The 14,583-nt window shown below is 43.3% G+C and overlaps 1 protein-coding gene across 1 annotated transcript in view; it reads left to right on the top strand.

The window, feature by feature from the left end:
* TSPAN7 (tetraspanin 7) overlaps nt 1-14,583 on the top strand; it is an 85,919-nt gene that overhangs the window by 56,967 nt on the left and 14,369 nt on the right. Inside the window, exons 2-3 of the mRNA XM_038129450.1 lie at nt 10,730-10,918; nt 13,406-13,480. Coding sequence (XP_037985378.1) covers nt 10,730-10,918; nt 13,406-13,480 — 264 coding nt within the window. The remainder of the gene's footprint in view (nt 1-10,729; nt 10,919-13,405; nt 13,481-14,583) is intronic.

The following is a 14,583-nucleotide window of genomic DNA, read 5'->3' as shown; positions in this document are numbered from 1 at the left end:
TTGGGGGGTTTTTTTTGGTTTTTTTTGTTTGTTTTTTTTTTTTTTCTTGTAGTGTTGTCTTGGTTTTCTTATTAACCAAACATCTGGGTTGAAATTTTTAAAGTTTTGTTTCTGCTCTGGCTGACATTTTTTTGGTTTTGTTTCAGCTGGAATTGAGCAGTTCAGGTGCAGGCTACACAGAAACTTTTTTTTTTCCCATTCAAGCACATACAGTGATACACACTCAAAGGTGTCAGTATTTAAATTAGGCAGCTCTGACATGTAGCAAAACCCAACTAATATATGAGGAATATGCCTTTGTTTTCAGACACATACTCAAGTGAATCCCCACAAACAGGATTCCAGTGTCTCAACCATTTAGGCACCAGTATATGTGTATGTATAGGAATATAAAACACAATTCAGTTGTTTCTTTTCATTTTATCCAGAGAGTTTTGGTGATTAGTAACAGGTCCTAAACTATTTTGAAATCATATTTATAATCCATGGTGTGAAATTTTGATTCTGCAATCCTCTTGGGATTTGGGGCAGATATTTCCTTCCTCTCTCTAAAAAAAAAAATTGAAGTATTAAAAGCAGTTTCTAGCTTTGGCTTTGGCTCCTGTAGCAGGAGCAGCACACGAAAACCAGAGCTGCCCACAAATGAACAACAGAGCAGTGTGAAAACTGTTGGGTAGATGCAGAACCAGAGTGCTGGACCTTGGCTGGGGAATACTGGATTGTTTTACAGTAGAACAAACCTTATTTTTGCCATCCTTAGCCTTGTTTAGTTACCTTTTTCACTTCCTTGCCTGTGTTGCTGCTTGTGTTTGGGAGGACAGGCAGTAACTGAGGTGTGGGTGAGAGCAAATGCAGATGGACATGGAGAACATGGTTGGTTTTGAAGGACTGACCTGGGTATGCTGAACTGAAAACATTTTATTTCTCTTGTGAGCTGTACAGCAGCATGGTGGGGATCCATCCTGTGTGCACTGCCTCCAAAAGCAGATCTCCAGAAAACACTGGAGCATGGTGCCTGAAGAACATGAGAGGAGAACATGGCTCATGTGAAAGGAGAAAGGGAAAGAACCAGAAATCTTAATGATGGAATAAATGTGGCCTTGCTGGGGAAAAAAAATAAAACAGCCCCTCGGTGGGAATGGCAGTCCTCAGCTCATTCTGAGTATGATTAGGACAATGTAAATAACCAGTGATTTTCCCTAAAATGGCATCAGGACATGAGGAGGTTGGTTGCAATAATAAAATCCTTTTTCAACTTTAAACAAAACCTTATCATTACTTGTGCCCTCAAGCTGATTTTTGGATGGACTGAACTGAAATTAATGCTGCAGCTGGTGTCCTTCTTGCCAGAGGCAGCCTGGCTCTGCAGGGGTGGAGGCTGAGACCCCAGTGTCCCCCCTTCCTCTTCACAGCTCCAGCCTTTTAGGCATTCAGTGGGACGCCCCAGCTCTCCATTGGTGCAGCCCCATCCCACGGTGAGGGGATGAAAGCTGACACCCTTTGCAGGCTCTGATTGTGTTGCTGTTTTCCCCCCTTTCCCTCACCCAGAGGAGGAGGCTGCTCCCACCTTCACCAACCTGATTTGCACCCTCCATGAGCTCATGGCCAGCGTGGGCTCACTGTGTTCCCAGCTGGGCTGTCCTGGGCTTCACCAGCTCCCTCTTGTCCTTGGAGTGTAATCCCCCCACTGCAGGTTCATATCCCCTCACCCCTCCTCATCCTCACACATCTCAACTCCTGCCCAAGGGACTCTCCAGCACCTCCTCATCCCAGGAGTCCTGCCCTGGAGCTGCTGCAGCATCACCTCAGCTTCCTGAAACAGCCTCCTCTGGGAATTCCTCACCTTTGGAAATGCACCACTGGCTTGGGTGTGCTGTATGTGTGTGCCATGAGTGGTTCCTCATCCACACCGTGGTCAGCTGGCATTCAGAAATCCTTTTCCTCCACTATTATTTGCAAATTCAGGGACTTGAAACTGCTGGAATTGGTCCCAGCACCATGACCTTGCATTTGTTACTACTGAATTTATCATCTCACACCTCAATGCCATATTCTGCTTTTTCTGAAGGTTATTAGGACTGTAGTTGCTTAAATAAAAAATTATTCTGAAAGAGTTTCACACCATTGCTGTTGTGTGCAGTGACTAATGAGCTTGTACATTTCTTTTTAATTCTTTTCAAGTTTTCTCACTGCTAAATCCAAAGTTTTTAAGGATTTTATTACTTGTGCAGGGAGGAATTTCAGTGCTGATTGATCCACTGAAATTACCAAAACTCCTTGACTGGGGTCTCTCTCAAAATCCTCCCTGGTCAGTCCTGAGGAACTAGGGAGTGTTTCCCCTGAAGCCTGACTCAGCCTGGGCTTTGGACACAGTGTGAGTCTCATGGGCATGGACAGCACTAGAGGCTATTTTTCACAGTGTTTCATTTTATTCCTTTGCTTTGTCCACATAGGGATTATAGAAGTTTTGATTTTGCCTTGATTTATTAGGAGGTAAGCAAACAGCAAGAGCACTTAAGAAACAAAGTATTTAAGTAGGGGTAGTCTTGTTTCAAAACATTTCATTTTCTTGCTTTTTTTTTTTGTAATTTCAAATCTTATGTCTCAGTAAAATAGGTGAACTGTTTTAAAATTTGAGGCTGAGCCATGTCATGCTATGTAAACAGTATTTCTGTCACCTCTGTGAAGGCATTTTAAAGTGTCAGTATGAGGGACAGCTGCTGCATTTAAGCTTCCAAAAACTTTCAGGCCCCACAGGTTAATACTCTCTGGCTGTAACACTTTGCTGATGATCAGTTAGTTCCTTCTGTTCTGTGTACTACCAGACCTCCAAAACAACCCCAATTCCTCAGGCTAGGAGTGTGCCTTAGCCTTGCAGAGTGGGATGCTGCTTTTGAAGTCTCCACTCTCCAAGTTCTTTTCCCTGAGATGTTCAGTCATGCATATTTAAAGCTACATTTCAAGAAATTAGGTCTGAAAATTCCCAGCAGAAATGTATTTTTGCTTTTTATTTTTATCCGGAGATGACCACATTTTTGTCTGCAAGCTGGCTTAAAAGATACATCAATTAATAGAGCCACTGGTGATTAAACTGTAAAGCAGAATATCTTCTCTCATATAATGAAGTGCCTTACATAAAAATAAGTATAATTCTCATGATAAAGAACTTAATTTTACTGAGATTTCCAACTTCTTTTCTGAAAGTGCAAGGTGTAATAAAGCTACATCTTCAGCATAAGAATATGGCTGTTTATTATAACTAGTCATCATGGGCATGATATTAGTATAGAGATCAGGTCCCAAATGTCCTCATTCTTCCTGAATCTTCCTACAAGTGGCATGTAATCAATTGTTTCCTTACAGAAAAATTCTCTAAAAATAGGTATTTGCACAGTATTAGCAAGAAATCCTTAGTTTGGAGCAATGCTTCAAGGTTGTTTTCAAGTTCTTGCCTCCCCACTGCAGTCCTTGTTAGTGCTCCTAGGACTTCTTGGGCCATGTCCAATTTTTTATCCTGCAGCAAACAAAATTGCTGTGATGTTTTCTTCCCTGCTGTTCATTAAATGATCATTGGCCTCTTCTGGTTGCAAGGAGAAGGTTGCACTCACCTCTACTGATTTTTAATCTGTTTTCCATACAGAGTAAGTGATACAGTCCTGGTTGTCATTTCTGCCCCAGCCTGCAAGGAAAGCACCATTAGAGCTTGGTGTGTGGTTGGTATGTGGATATGTTGGGGTGCTGGGAAACACCTGGGTTGTTTATAAAATATCCACTTCCTTTCAGAGGTCATTTAACTATGTAGTTGATAGAGGCACTATTCACTATTAAAGTTAGGGGTTAGTACACACACTGTTGTCCGCAGAGTTGGTGGTGAGAAGCCAGATCAGCTCTGTGATAATTTGGTATTCACTTTGTCATCTGTGTGAGAGCCAGTATTTTAATCTCCTTTTTTTTTCATTTTTTTACCAGCACTACAGTTTCACCTCTGGGGACCTTAATCTGATGTCAGCTCACCTGGGACAACTATTCATGCTCTTGTAATAGTGTCCCAGCTAGGACAAGCACTGAAAATTAAAAATATTATTGAAAAGGAAATAGGATAGTAGTCAGCTCACAGAAAGGAGCTGTGCCAGAACAGGTTGTTAAGCTTGATATCAGTGTGTCCAATCACAATCTCCTCCACTGTATTTCAGGGCAGATTCAGTGCTTGTCCCCTGACTTGAGTGCCCTGGATGCTCAGCTCTGACCCAGTGGTAACATGAGAGCAGAGGCAGCATCCCCCTTGCTGTGGCTGGCATGTGCTGGTATCCCTGAGGATGGTTTCCACAGGGAGGATGTGCATCAGTCATTTTAATACACAGGAGTCTCAGTTGTGCACTGAGAAACAGCAAGGGCTGTGGTAGATAATAAATGTTAGGACAGCAGCTAGCTCTAGACGGATGCTGAGCAGCAGGGATCATAACTCAAACAGATTCCTGAAGTGAAGGGATGGAGCAAGATTCCTTGTGCTGGACATTCCACACATGCAACAGGGAACGAAAACCCTGAGCCCGAAGCGTGGCAGCCTGCCCAGGTGAGACAGGCAAGGCATCTCAGAGAGGAATGTGAATCAATCTTAGGGCATTTTTCCTTTAAATCCTTTTGGCTGTGTCTTTTTAGGATGGAATTATTTACATGGAAAACTGTAGGGAACAAAGAAGAAGGAGAGGGACAGGCCTGAGTTACAAGAGCAGAGGGACAAAGTAATTATGTTAGGCACTGAGGAAATGCGTTAAGAAATGGTGAAGTCAGGAACTAGAAGACACTCGAGCTCTTACATACAAGAATGGCCACTGCAGGTGTTTTTCCCTAACACAGTGACCTTTACAGGCTGTCTCTCAGTTTGCAAAGGGGCCAGAAATGATGATTTAGTGGCTTGAAACCTGTTGCCTTCTTCCAAAGGGACAGTTGGTGGCATCTTCATTTCCTGTTCGCTCCAGCAGAGATCAGTCCCGTGCAAAGGTGACCCAAGTTGGGTTTGCAGGTGTAGTCAAGATCAGCAGATGTGAGGACAGAGAATTCAGGTGTGGTGCTGGCTCACAGGCATTTCCATGTTCTGTTGTATCTTGGCTGAATGCTTTGCCCCTGCCTGTGAAGAGCTGACATTGAAGCTCAAAGGAAGATTTACATCACTTTTAGTCACCTGCCCGCCTGAAGAGGGCCCAGGGGCTGAGGAAGGAGAAGACTCAAAGCCAGCCACTCCAAGTGCTTGACAAGCTGTAAAGCAAGAACATTGTGAATGTGATCCTTTGCCTATTTTGGGAAAGTTATAAAATTTTCAGAGGTAGGCCAGTTATTTTTAAGTCTCTCTGGACATGCTTTTAACGCAGGATTTGTTCTGGATGTTGTCAAGGTCGGACGTCTTCTTCATGAAAAAGTTTCCCTCCTTTGGGGAGATGTCTGGAAGAGCTAATTAGCTGTGTGCCTTGGTCCTCTCTCACTTCCTCACAGCCTGCTAAACTTAATGCTGGACCTTTCAGCTTCAGCCAAGATGGATTGAGATAGTTCTTGTCTGCCTTCCCCTGGCTTCATCCTTTTTATGCACATTATCCATTTTCTCTGGCCTGTTTGAGGAGAAGGTTGCAGGACAGCTGTGCAGAGACAGCATGCCTCTACCAAAATGCAGGGAGGCTGGTGTTTGAGAAGGAAGTATTTGGCATTGAGAAACTGAAAATGCCAACCACATGGTTATTTTCCTTGTACCTGATTCTTTGCTGCTGCTTTGAATTTCTTTTTAGGTTGCCCACGTTTTACATTAATTTAGTGAGGTTGAAAATATGAAATGAAATAGAGGAATTATACCTACAGTGAGATAGATCCTCACTAATGAAGTTGCCCTCCTGCATCTCAGTTCTGCAGATAAAGAGCTGGTCCAGAGAAATGCTGAGCTCTTCCTGCTGCTTTTGGGAGTAGAAGGAATTGCTGTGTGCTCTGCAGCAATCAGGATTGGCTTCCAAGTTTTATTTTGACAGACCTTAGGAATCAAAATTGCTCACATCAGTAATCAACAGGAGGACATTAATTATGTGGACCAATAAACCAGCAATTCCTGCTGCACATTTATCTTCAGCTCTGTAATTAATAAACTTTAAATATTCCATATGGCAGTCCTGAGTATAAATAAGGGTTTGAATTAGAGTCTTGAATCTCTGTGGATGTGAGGTGTAGAACCTTTCATGCCTCCTGTATCAGCAGCAGCAGCCTTCTGATCGTGCCACCAGTGCTCTGTGGGTTTTGGGGTGTGAAGGCAGCAGACTGTTTTAGGAGTGGTGTGCATCCAGTTGAGAGGAGTGCACAGTGTTTTCCTGCCTAATTCTGACAGAACTAAAGACAGTGCACTTTCAGAAGTTATTTTCTGAATACTCCTCTCTGCAGACTTTGCTGCTGTTGCCTAGAAGAAGGGGATTGATCGTTTAATCTTTGTTTTGGCACTATTAAAAGAAGGAGTTCTCAAACATTTTTCTTTGCCTTTTATTGAGGAACTGCGTGTGTTTAGTATTAGTTCTGATTTCAGCAATGCCCAGCCAGGTCATCACTCTCCCTATGTAAAGCTGTGGCACACACCCTTGTGTCAGTGCTGTTGGCCACACCTTTGTGTGTGTGCCTCCAAGAAGCAGTTGGTTTATTGGACAAGTGGAGTTAGAGCTGGCAGTCAGTTCTGCTGTATTTCTGCCTGCCTGTTGCACGGTAGCTTTTCCACCACATCCAGACCTGGGAGCAGTACTGCAGGTAGCACTGGAAACATCTGTATTGATGCTGAAGGAAGGTAAAAGGACTAGAAAGCCTGTCTGACTGAAATCAGTGGCTGGTGGGATGTGCCTGTGATACCATGCTTGAGGAGAGACAAGAGGCAGAGTTAGGGGAAAGGTTGGTTCAAAATTTCTTTTTTTTTAAGCCAGAACAATCCAATTCATCTAGATTAAAACATTCTGTGGGAACATCTTGATTTCAGTGGTGTTTTTGTTAGAAAACGTCCAGGTGGCCCACCTGCTTCATTTCCTGCCATCTCATCAGTCAAGAGCTTCTGGGGTGTGTTTGCTGAGCCTGAGCTCAGAGGCACTGAAATGTGAGACCTGCTAGGGCTAAACAATGTGATTTCTACTTGTGTGTAGCCTTTACAATCCTTGCCCTAGTTGGATATCTCCTGTGTTTTGGATTTTTTTTCCTTTTAACCTTTAAAATTTTGACCTAAACGAAGGGCAGGACTAATAATGTTTTATGGAAAGTTACATCTCTGGTTTCCTGGCTGAGGACACATGAGTGCAGGGGCTTCCACTGCAGTGAACTTTTGTAAGGAAGATATCATCTATCTTTGATGAAATCCAGGAGGAAATAGCTTTCTAATAATGTTTCAAACTAGAGAAAGAGCACAGAAAAGAAACAGAAGGTGCAGGGGAAATCCATCAAAACAGTGTGGGGGGCAGGACAGGGTGAAAACATGAAAAAGAGACACCCAAAACCAGCACAAACCACTTGCAAGCCCATTTGTGGGCACAAAACCTGTCTGAGTTTCTGGGGCTTGTTGTGATCATAGGGACAGTCCCAAGCATGGACAAATCAGGCCAGCCCTGGCTGCTGGCAGGAATCTCTCTAGTGATGCTGTCTAGTTGGGCGTGGATGTGAGCTTTGCCTGTGTTGTCCAGGGAGGGCTATTTCTGCTTAAACCAAGGCTTGTATAAAGTCCAAGGAAAACTTTGGAATTTTTTTCTGAATCAAAAGCATTTGGTAAGTTTGTGACAAGCCTTGAAATCTGGGATTTTGGGTAGGTGTAATCTTTTCCTTTCCCTTTAAAACACCAAAAGACAGGATCCCACATGTCTTTACATTTAGGTAGGAGTGTCTGGCAGTTGCTTTTTAGAAGGAAATGTCTTCCTTTCTTTTTTTTTTTTTTTTTTTTTTTTGGGGGGAGGGGGTTCCTTTGCAAATGCTTGTTTTTCTGTACCACTCCAGATGTCACATCATGAGCTGTGCAGCTGCCAGTTCATTTCTTCTGTGTCTGCTGAGGATCTGGAGTAGGGTTATGACACTTTCCTCACAGGCTGTAGCTGTCATAGCATCTCCAGGACAAATCCTAAAATCCTTGCTGGGCCATATGAAGACCAGGTTTTGCTGTAGGAGTCCACTGGTGGAATTTTACTGCTGCTCTCATGCTCCATGTGCGCTGGCTCTTCCAGGTGTTTGTAAATAAACAAAGGTGTTTGGTTTAGACGTTTGGATGCTGAATGCTCAGAGGGTCTCTAAAGGTCAAAGGGCTGGTAATCACTCTCCTCTGACTGCCAGGATATCCAAAATACTTTGTACATCTCCTGCACGATCACTGTCTGAATTGAAACCTTACAGTGGAAAGGGAGTTTGTTCTGAGTTTCTTTTTAGACCTTTCAGGTGTAAAGGGACACAGAGCACCCTGCTTTTGCAACTCTTGAGCCTGGTCACAGGTCACAGAATTATGCTGGTGGGGAGATTTTGGGTCAAAGGAATGAGATAAAGGGAAGATGTGTGTACTGATGGTAAGTGTCCAGAGCAGTGTCTAGTCCTGCTGCCTTGTTCTCAGGCCAGAGCTGTCCTGGTCTTCTATCTGCCCATGTCTCTCCTGCTTTTAAAGAAAAATCTAAAAACCAAACCAGAAACCAGTACATTGATTGTTCCCTAACTGTGGTGGCACAGAGAGATAGTGATAAAAAGCGTGTCTTGGAAATGAGGAAATGAGGCTTGCCTTGGGCTGGAGGTAGGCATTAGTCATACCACTGCTTGTACTCTGCTCAATAAAGGTCATGGAAAGGTTTGTAGGGAAGTCTTATGGGTTTTTTTGTCTTCATAAGCAAAATTCCAGCCAGCACTGCTGCAACCTGAGGTGCATCTTCAGCGTGTCTTTGTGGAAACATCCCATCCCCTCTGCACCGTGCCAAGCTTCCTAGGGGCTTAGACCTCCCAACAAACTCAGGGATTTCCTTAAATCCCTGTAAATCAGAGCTCTATTAAAAAGCAGAAGGGGAATAAACCACCAAGAGGCTTTCCTCCTTTTTTTCCAAACTCTGTGTGTGCCATAAATTGAATAGCCCCCCCCGAGACTTGGGGAAACCAAACTCTTAAAATGCATAGTAAAGGTTAGTAATTGTTTCAAACAGCCAACTAAAAATGCTTTTTATTAGGAGGCTTGAGCTCTCTTTCATATGTGAAGCTGCCTGTTCATTTTGGCAGCAAAGGCTGCTTTTATCCCTCCCTGGGGATGGTGGTAAAACTTTCAGCAGCTAAGGCACAGAAACCAGCCCTTTGTGGAACTGGAGGCGAGAAAACAGAAGTTGTTCTACAGATTTCCCAGTCCCCTGCAGCTTGCTTTCAGATTTTGCTGATTAATCCACTTTTCTTCAGGACAAGGAGAGGTGAAGATGGTGCTGTGCAGGGATGGGACAGAGTTGGCAAGGGCAGTTGCTGTCTGTGGGTTGGTGGGCTCCTCGGTGATGTTTTCTGACATTCGGCTGTTGGGTGCAGTAACAAGGATTCAGCACTTTTCACTCAGTTGCACCAAAAGATGGACAAGAGCTGGATTTATTCTTATTGCCACTGTGAGCAGGAGAGCAGAAGTCTCTGCTAATCCTGTCCCAAAGTGGCAGCAGAAATGCCAGCACCTGCCGAGGCTGATCAAGGGGAGCAGGGGACACTCAGGCAGGGGGACACGTTGAGCTGGCCGTGTCTCCCAGCGGGCTGCAGGAGCAGAGAGCTGTTCCTGCAGGTGCTACGCCGCCTCCTCCCTTGGCAGAGATCACTCTTAGATGTTTGTCCTTCAGTGGCAGCCTCACTGCAACAGATGCTGGAGTTGAATTTCGTCTGTCTGTCCCTCTGGAGTTCGTAGAAGTCTTGAGGCTCCCTTTGCCAGCAGCACAGCACCAACACATCCCTTCAGGATCACTGTGTGCTTTGGAGGGCTCTGGATGCCATCCCCAGTGGCTCCTGGTTGGAACTCTGGCTGCTGAGAATTTTAGGCTTTCTGTGCTGGCAAACACTGACCCCCAAGAGAGCACTGCATTTGACCTGAGTTTGTGGAGAAGGCTTCCAAAATTGGATGATAAAACTGAGATTACAAGTGTGTAGTTTAAATAGAAGTGTATAATATCACATAGTAGAAAACTTAAAGTTTTAGAATATAGTGACATATATAAAGAAATAAAAATTTTAAAACAAAAGCTAGTCCTTCTTCTTCATAGGTTTAAGTAGTATTGTATAATTAAATTCAAAAATCCACATTACAAACCAAAAGTAGTTAGTTATTAAGTTAAAAGTAAAAATAATTTAAATATCTTTTCTTAATTAGACAGTTTATCCTTAAAAAGCCTTTTAAAGAAAAAAAATGCAACTCCATTTTTATTATATTAAAGTACTATAAAACCCACAACTTATAAATTTATAATAATTCATAATAATTATTATTTATATAATAATTAATAAATATTTGTTCCTAATTATAAATTACTATTATTTTAATTAATTAATAATTAATTATTCTAATAGTTTATAATTATTATAATTTATATAATTTGTAATATATAAATAAAAGGTGATAAACACCTAAATCCAAACAAAAGATACCATCTCACACATTTAATCTCAACCTTAACCAAAAAAAAAAAAAATTAAAAAAGAAACAAAACAAAAAATCCACAGTTCCTGACAGGTTTGTGTCCTTGCTTTGCAGATCACCGGCGTTATCCTGCTGGCAGTGGGTGTCTGGGGCAAGCTGACCCTTGGCACCTACATCTCCCTCATTGCTGAGAACTCCACCAATGCCCCCTACGTGCTCATCGGGACGGGCACCACCATCATCGTCTTCGGCCTCTTCGGCTGCTTCGCCACCTGCCGTGGCAGCCCATGGATGCTGAAGCTGGTGAGCAAAGCCAAGTGCCTGAGGAGGGGAGGAGGGGTTTGGATCACTTGGGATTCCCCCCACTGTCACTGCACCGAGCGATAATTAGCACTGACTCCATGATTCACAGCAGGCTGATCAATCTCTTTATTATTATTACCATTGTTAAGAAACCCAGTGCTTTTGTAGACAGTTACAATACAGCTGGACCTAATAATTGTTCCTCTAATTAAAACACCATCACCACTGGCTAATTGAGAGCCCACCCTTTGGTAAACAAATCTCCATAACACATCCCACATGTTCACAATAACAGGTGCAGCAGGTTAAGATAAGAATTGTTTCTCATTCTTTTCTCCAATCTTCTCACAGCCTTTCCCAGGATGATGCCTGGGAAAGTTGTGCCTGTTGCTCTCTGTGACCAGGGAGTTACTGCCACACCCTGACAGATGTTGGTAAAACTTTTTAGGCACATAAACTAGGTTTTATTAATCGTTATTTTCAACATTTGTGCCTTTTGGACAAAGGGGTGGGGTGGGGGAAACCTTCACCAAAAGCACTTTTTGATTGACTGACTGAATTTTGCTACACATGGCATATAGGCCCAAGTGTTTGGAGCAGGGTGGTGCTGCTGAATTGCTCTGTGAGTCATTCTACAATCATTCTGGTTTTCCTGAGCCAGAGAGATAAATACATTTACAATCTGAAAGATGCCCAAAGCATCATGAATGTGAAATTCTTTTAAACTGTGTTTTAAGAGGTCAGTTTAATGCCCTGATGTGAAATTATGGAATGAATAGTTAGTACCTTATAAAAGCATGCCAGCCCTTCTTTTTCTCCTAACATTCACTAGGATAGAACAATTCAACCCAGAAAGCAGAGCATTTATGGTGTGTTTGGCCTCACCTCAAAAGCAGCAGGGGCTCGAGGTGCACTGAGCAGAGGGGAAGCTGCTGTCCCTCTATATGAGTTTCTCTGTTCTAAGTTTTCCAGCCTACCTTAAAATTTAAAATAACTACAGGTTACACAAACTTACATGATAAACTGTGTTTCTAGGCATATTGAGGAGCAAAATGCTGTATGTGCAATGGTTTGAAGGGTGGAAACAGCACTTGTGAAGCACTGAACTAGTGAGACAGGTCTTGACAGTACAATGCATCTCCTGCTGCAGTATTTTGGGACTGGTTTTCTAAGGAGATGGGATTATTTTTTTTTTCCAGTTTTAACTGCATTTTTAAAAAGCAAGGACATGTTAAAGGGAGTTAATTTCCTCAAATGATGGCAGGGAGGGGGAGAGGTAGCAGCTGCAATTCCATCAGCTGGTGGCCAGCTGGCAAGAACCTCACTGCTGTCTCTTGCTGGTGATGGGCTGTCAGGGCATGTGCAGAGGCTTGCTGGAGTCACTGCAGTCCAGATGGGAAAGGGATAAAGGTGAATGATGGTATAAATCCATAGGAAATCAGGCTCTGCTAGCTGCTCCATAACTTTCTTAAAGCTATGCCACTAACACTAGCACATGCTGTTCCAAGCTCATGGGTTTATTTTCATTTTATGTCTAAGAAATATTTCTAAACATCTTTTCTCTCCTGAACAGACAGTGTTTTGACAGCTGCATTAATTGGACACTTTTTTTTTCTAGTTCTGCTTTCACTGTTGTGCTCCTTTCCCAATAACCTTTCATGAAAACTAAGTTTTCTTTTCTCCACTAAATCCTACTAGGACTGAATTTAATTTAAAATATTTCCTTTCTTAATTAACTGTTACTTAGCAGGTGGAGTAAAAAGGTAATTTTTCCTCCAGAAGATTAAGCCCCAACTTCAAATTTTACTATCCCACTTTGCAATTTTTCTTTACCTTCTTTATTTCTGCCTAAATATATTTTTAGTACTTGGTGAGTACCTACACTGAAAGCACTGTTTTCAAGGTTTATTTAGCTCCTGATCCAAATGCTGCACCTAAAGCCAAATATGGACCTTGGCTCAGCAAAGTATTTGGAGCGTATGTCTAGTGTTACTGTGAGAATATTTCCAGTGAAGGCAATGCTTCAGTTCATTCATTGGAGAAACTTCAGGAACCAGGCAGCAAATCCCAATCTGGCAGTGAGCTAGATAAACACAAACCAAAACACCTGGGGAAGCCTATTGACCTTAGCAGAGCACCATGCAAACAGGAAGGGTCTGTTTGTGTTCCTTATTGCAAGATCAAAAGCTGAGTGACTTGGATTCACCTCTGGCATGTGAGTGTATTTTAATTTATATAAGAATGCTGAGAAACGTGGGAACAGAAATGTCAGAAAAGCCAGTAATTAAGCAATATATATCAGTTGTGAGTTGTATAAACACATGTATTACATTCAGGTCATAACCTGTGGATCTCCTCCAAAAGACCTTTGGTTTCTTAACATCTTTGAAGGGTGCCTAGAGGGGAAAGTTCCATTTCATGTGATAATATCTGTGCTGAGACAAAAGCCTGTCATGCTCTGACTTCTCTTGCCTCCTGCCTTTTCAGTATGCCATGTTCTTGTCCCTGGTGTTCCTGGCTGAGCTAGTGGCTGGCATTTCAGGGTTTGTCTTTCGCCATGAGGTAGGTGGAAATGTGCTGAGCTGGAAGGTGGTAGGTGGAAATGTTTGCAGCTGGGCAGGAGCTCCTGAGCAGTTCCCTGGAGCATGGAGAACATGCAGGGTGCTGGGCTCGGCGGCTCCAGCACATCTCCAGGCATGGGGCTGGTGTGCAACAACAACTTGTACAGCTCCTAAAAACCAGTGCCATTCCAAATGAAGGGATTTAGCCAAAGCTCTTGCCCTCAGCTGCCTGGTGATTTACTCTGGAGCTATCAGGTTTTGTGTGTCCACCGTGGAAGATCTTCTTTACTCTTTTGCATATGCTGAGGGCTGCAAAATAGATTAAATGCTTTTCTTAAACGCAGCTTTTTCAGCCAGGCAAGCGCTGGTTTGTGTAAGGCAGAGAAAATTTCTGCATCATACCAGACTTGCTGTTTTGTAAATCTTTTTTTTCTTGTGGGGGAGGGGGGAGAGAGGGGGTGGGGAGGGAGTGGGATGGGATTTCATTTCTATCTTGAGAATAAGGAGAGATTAGAAGTAGAGTGAGGGAGCAAACTGGGACAGGAAGAAGCTTTAAAAAAGCGTGATGGTCTAGATTTGTAGTAACACTCCTGCTTTATCCACTGTAATCAGGTCTATCTCTGGCTGTAAGTCCATGGACCTACATGCCACTGGTGCTGAACCAGAGCAGCCCCAGAGACCCTCCTTGTCTCTTCTTTTTGTATGAGCTGGTTTTCCAGTCTCCTCTTTTGACATGACATTTCCATTGCTATAGAGTTTTCTGCTGCTCACCCTTACAAGCAGTAGATAGTTTTTAATGAGGTCCTGAGGTGCCTGTCCACTGGCTGAGGATTCCCATTTCATCCCATCTACCCTGCAGCAGCCCCAGTGTCAGACTGCTCCCTTTTGAGAGAGGCAGTCTCTTGTGAAGGCCACAGCCATGTGGGTTGCTCACATCGTCTGCTTCCCAGCCCCTTTCCCACCCAGAGTGCCGTTCCTGATGATGAGCCTGGCATTTTCCTGCTGAGGGACCTCTTGTTCCTTACCCAAATCCTTTTGGTGCTGGGGGTGCCTGGTCAGGAGATTCATGTCTTTGGTGCCATTGGCTTGTGTCCCCAGGGTGTT

This window comes from Motacilla alba, chromosome 1, assembly GCF_015832195.1.
Source record: "Motacilla alba alba isolate MOTALB_02 chromosome 1, Motacilla_alba_V1.0_pri, whole genome shotgun sequence".
In the NCBI taxonomy this organism is placed as follows: domain Eukaryota; kingdom Metazoa; phylum Chordata; class Aves; order Passeriformes; family Motacillidae; genus Motacilla; species Motacilla alba.
This window is presented reverse-complemented; position numbering and strand designations above follow the sequence as displayed.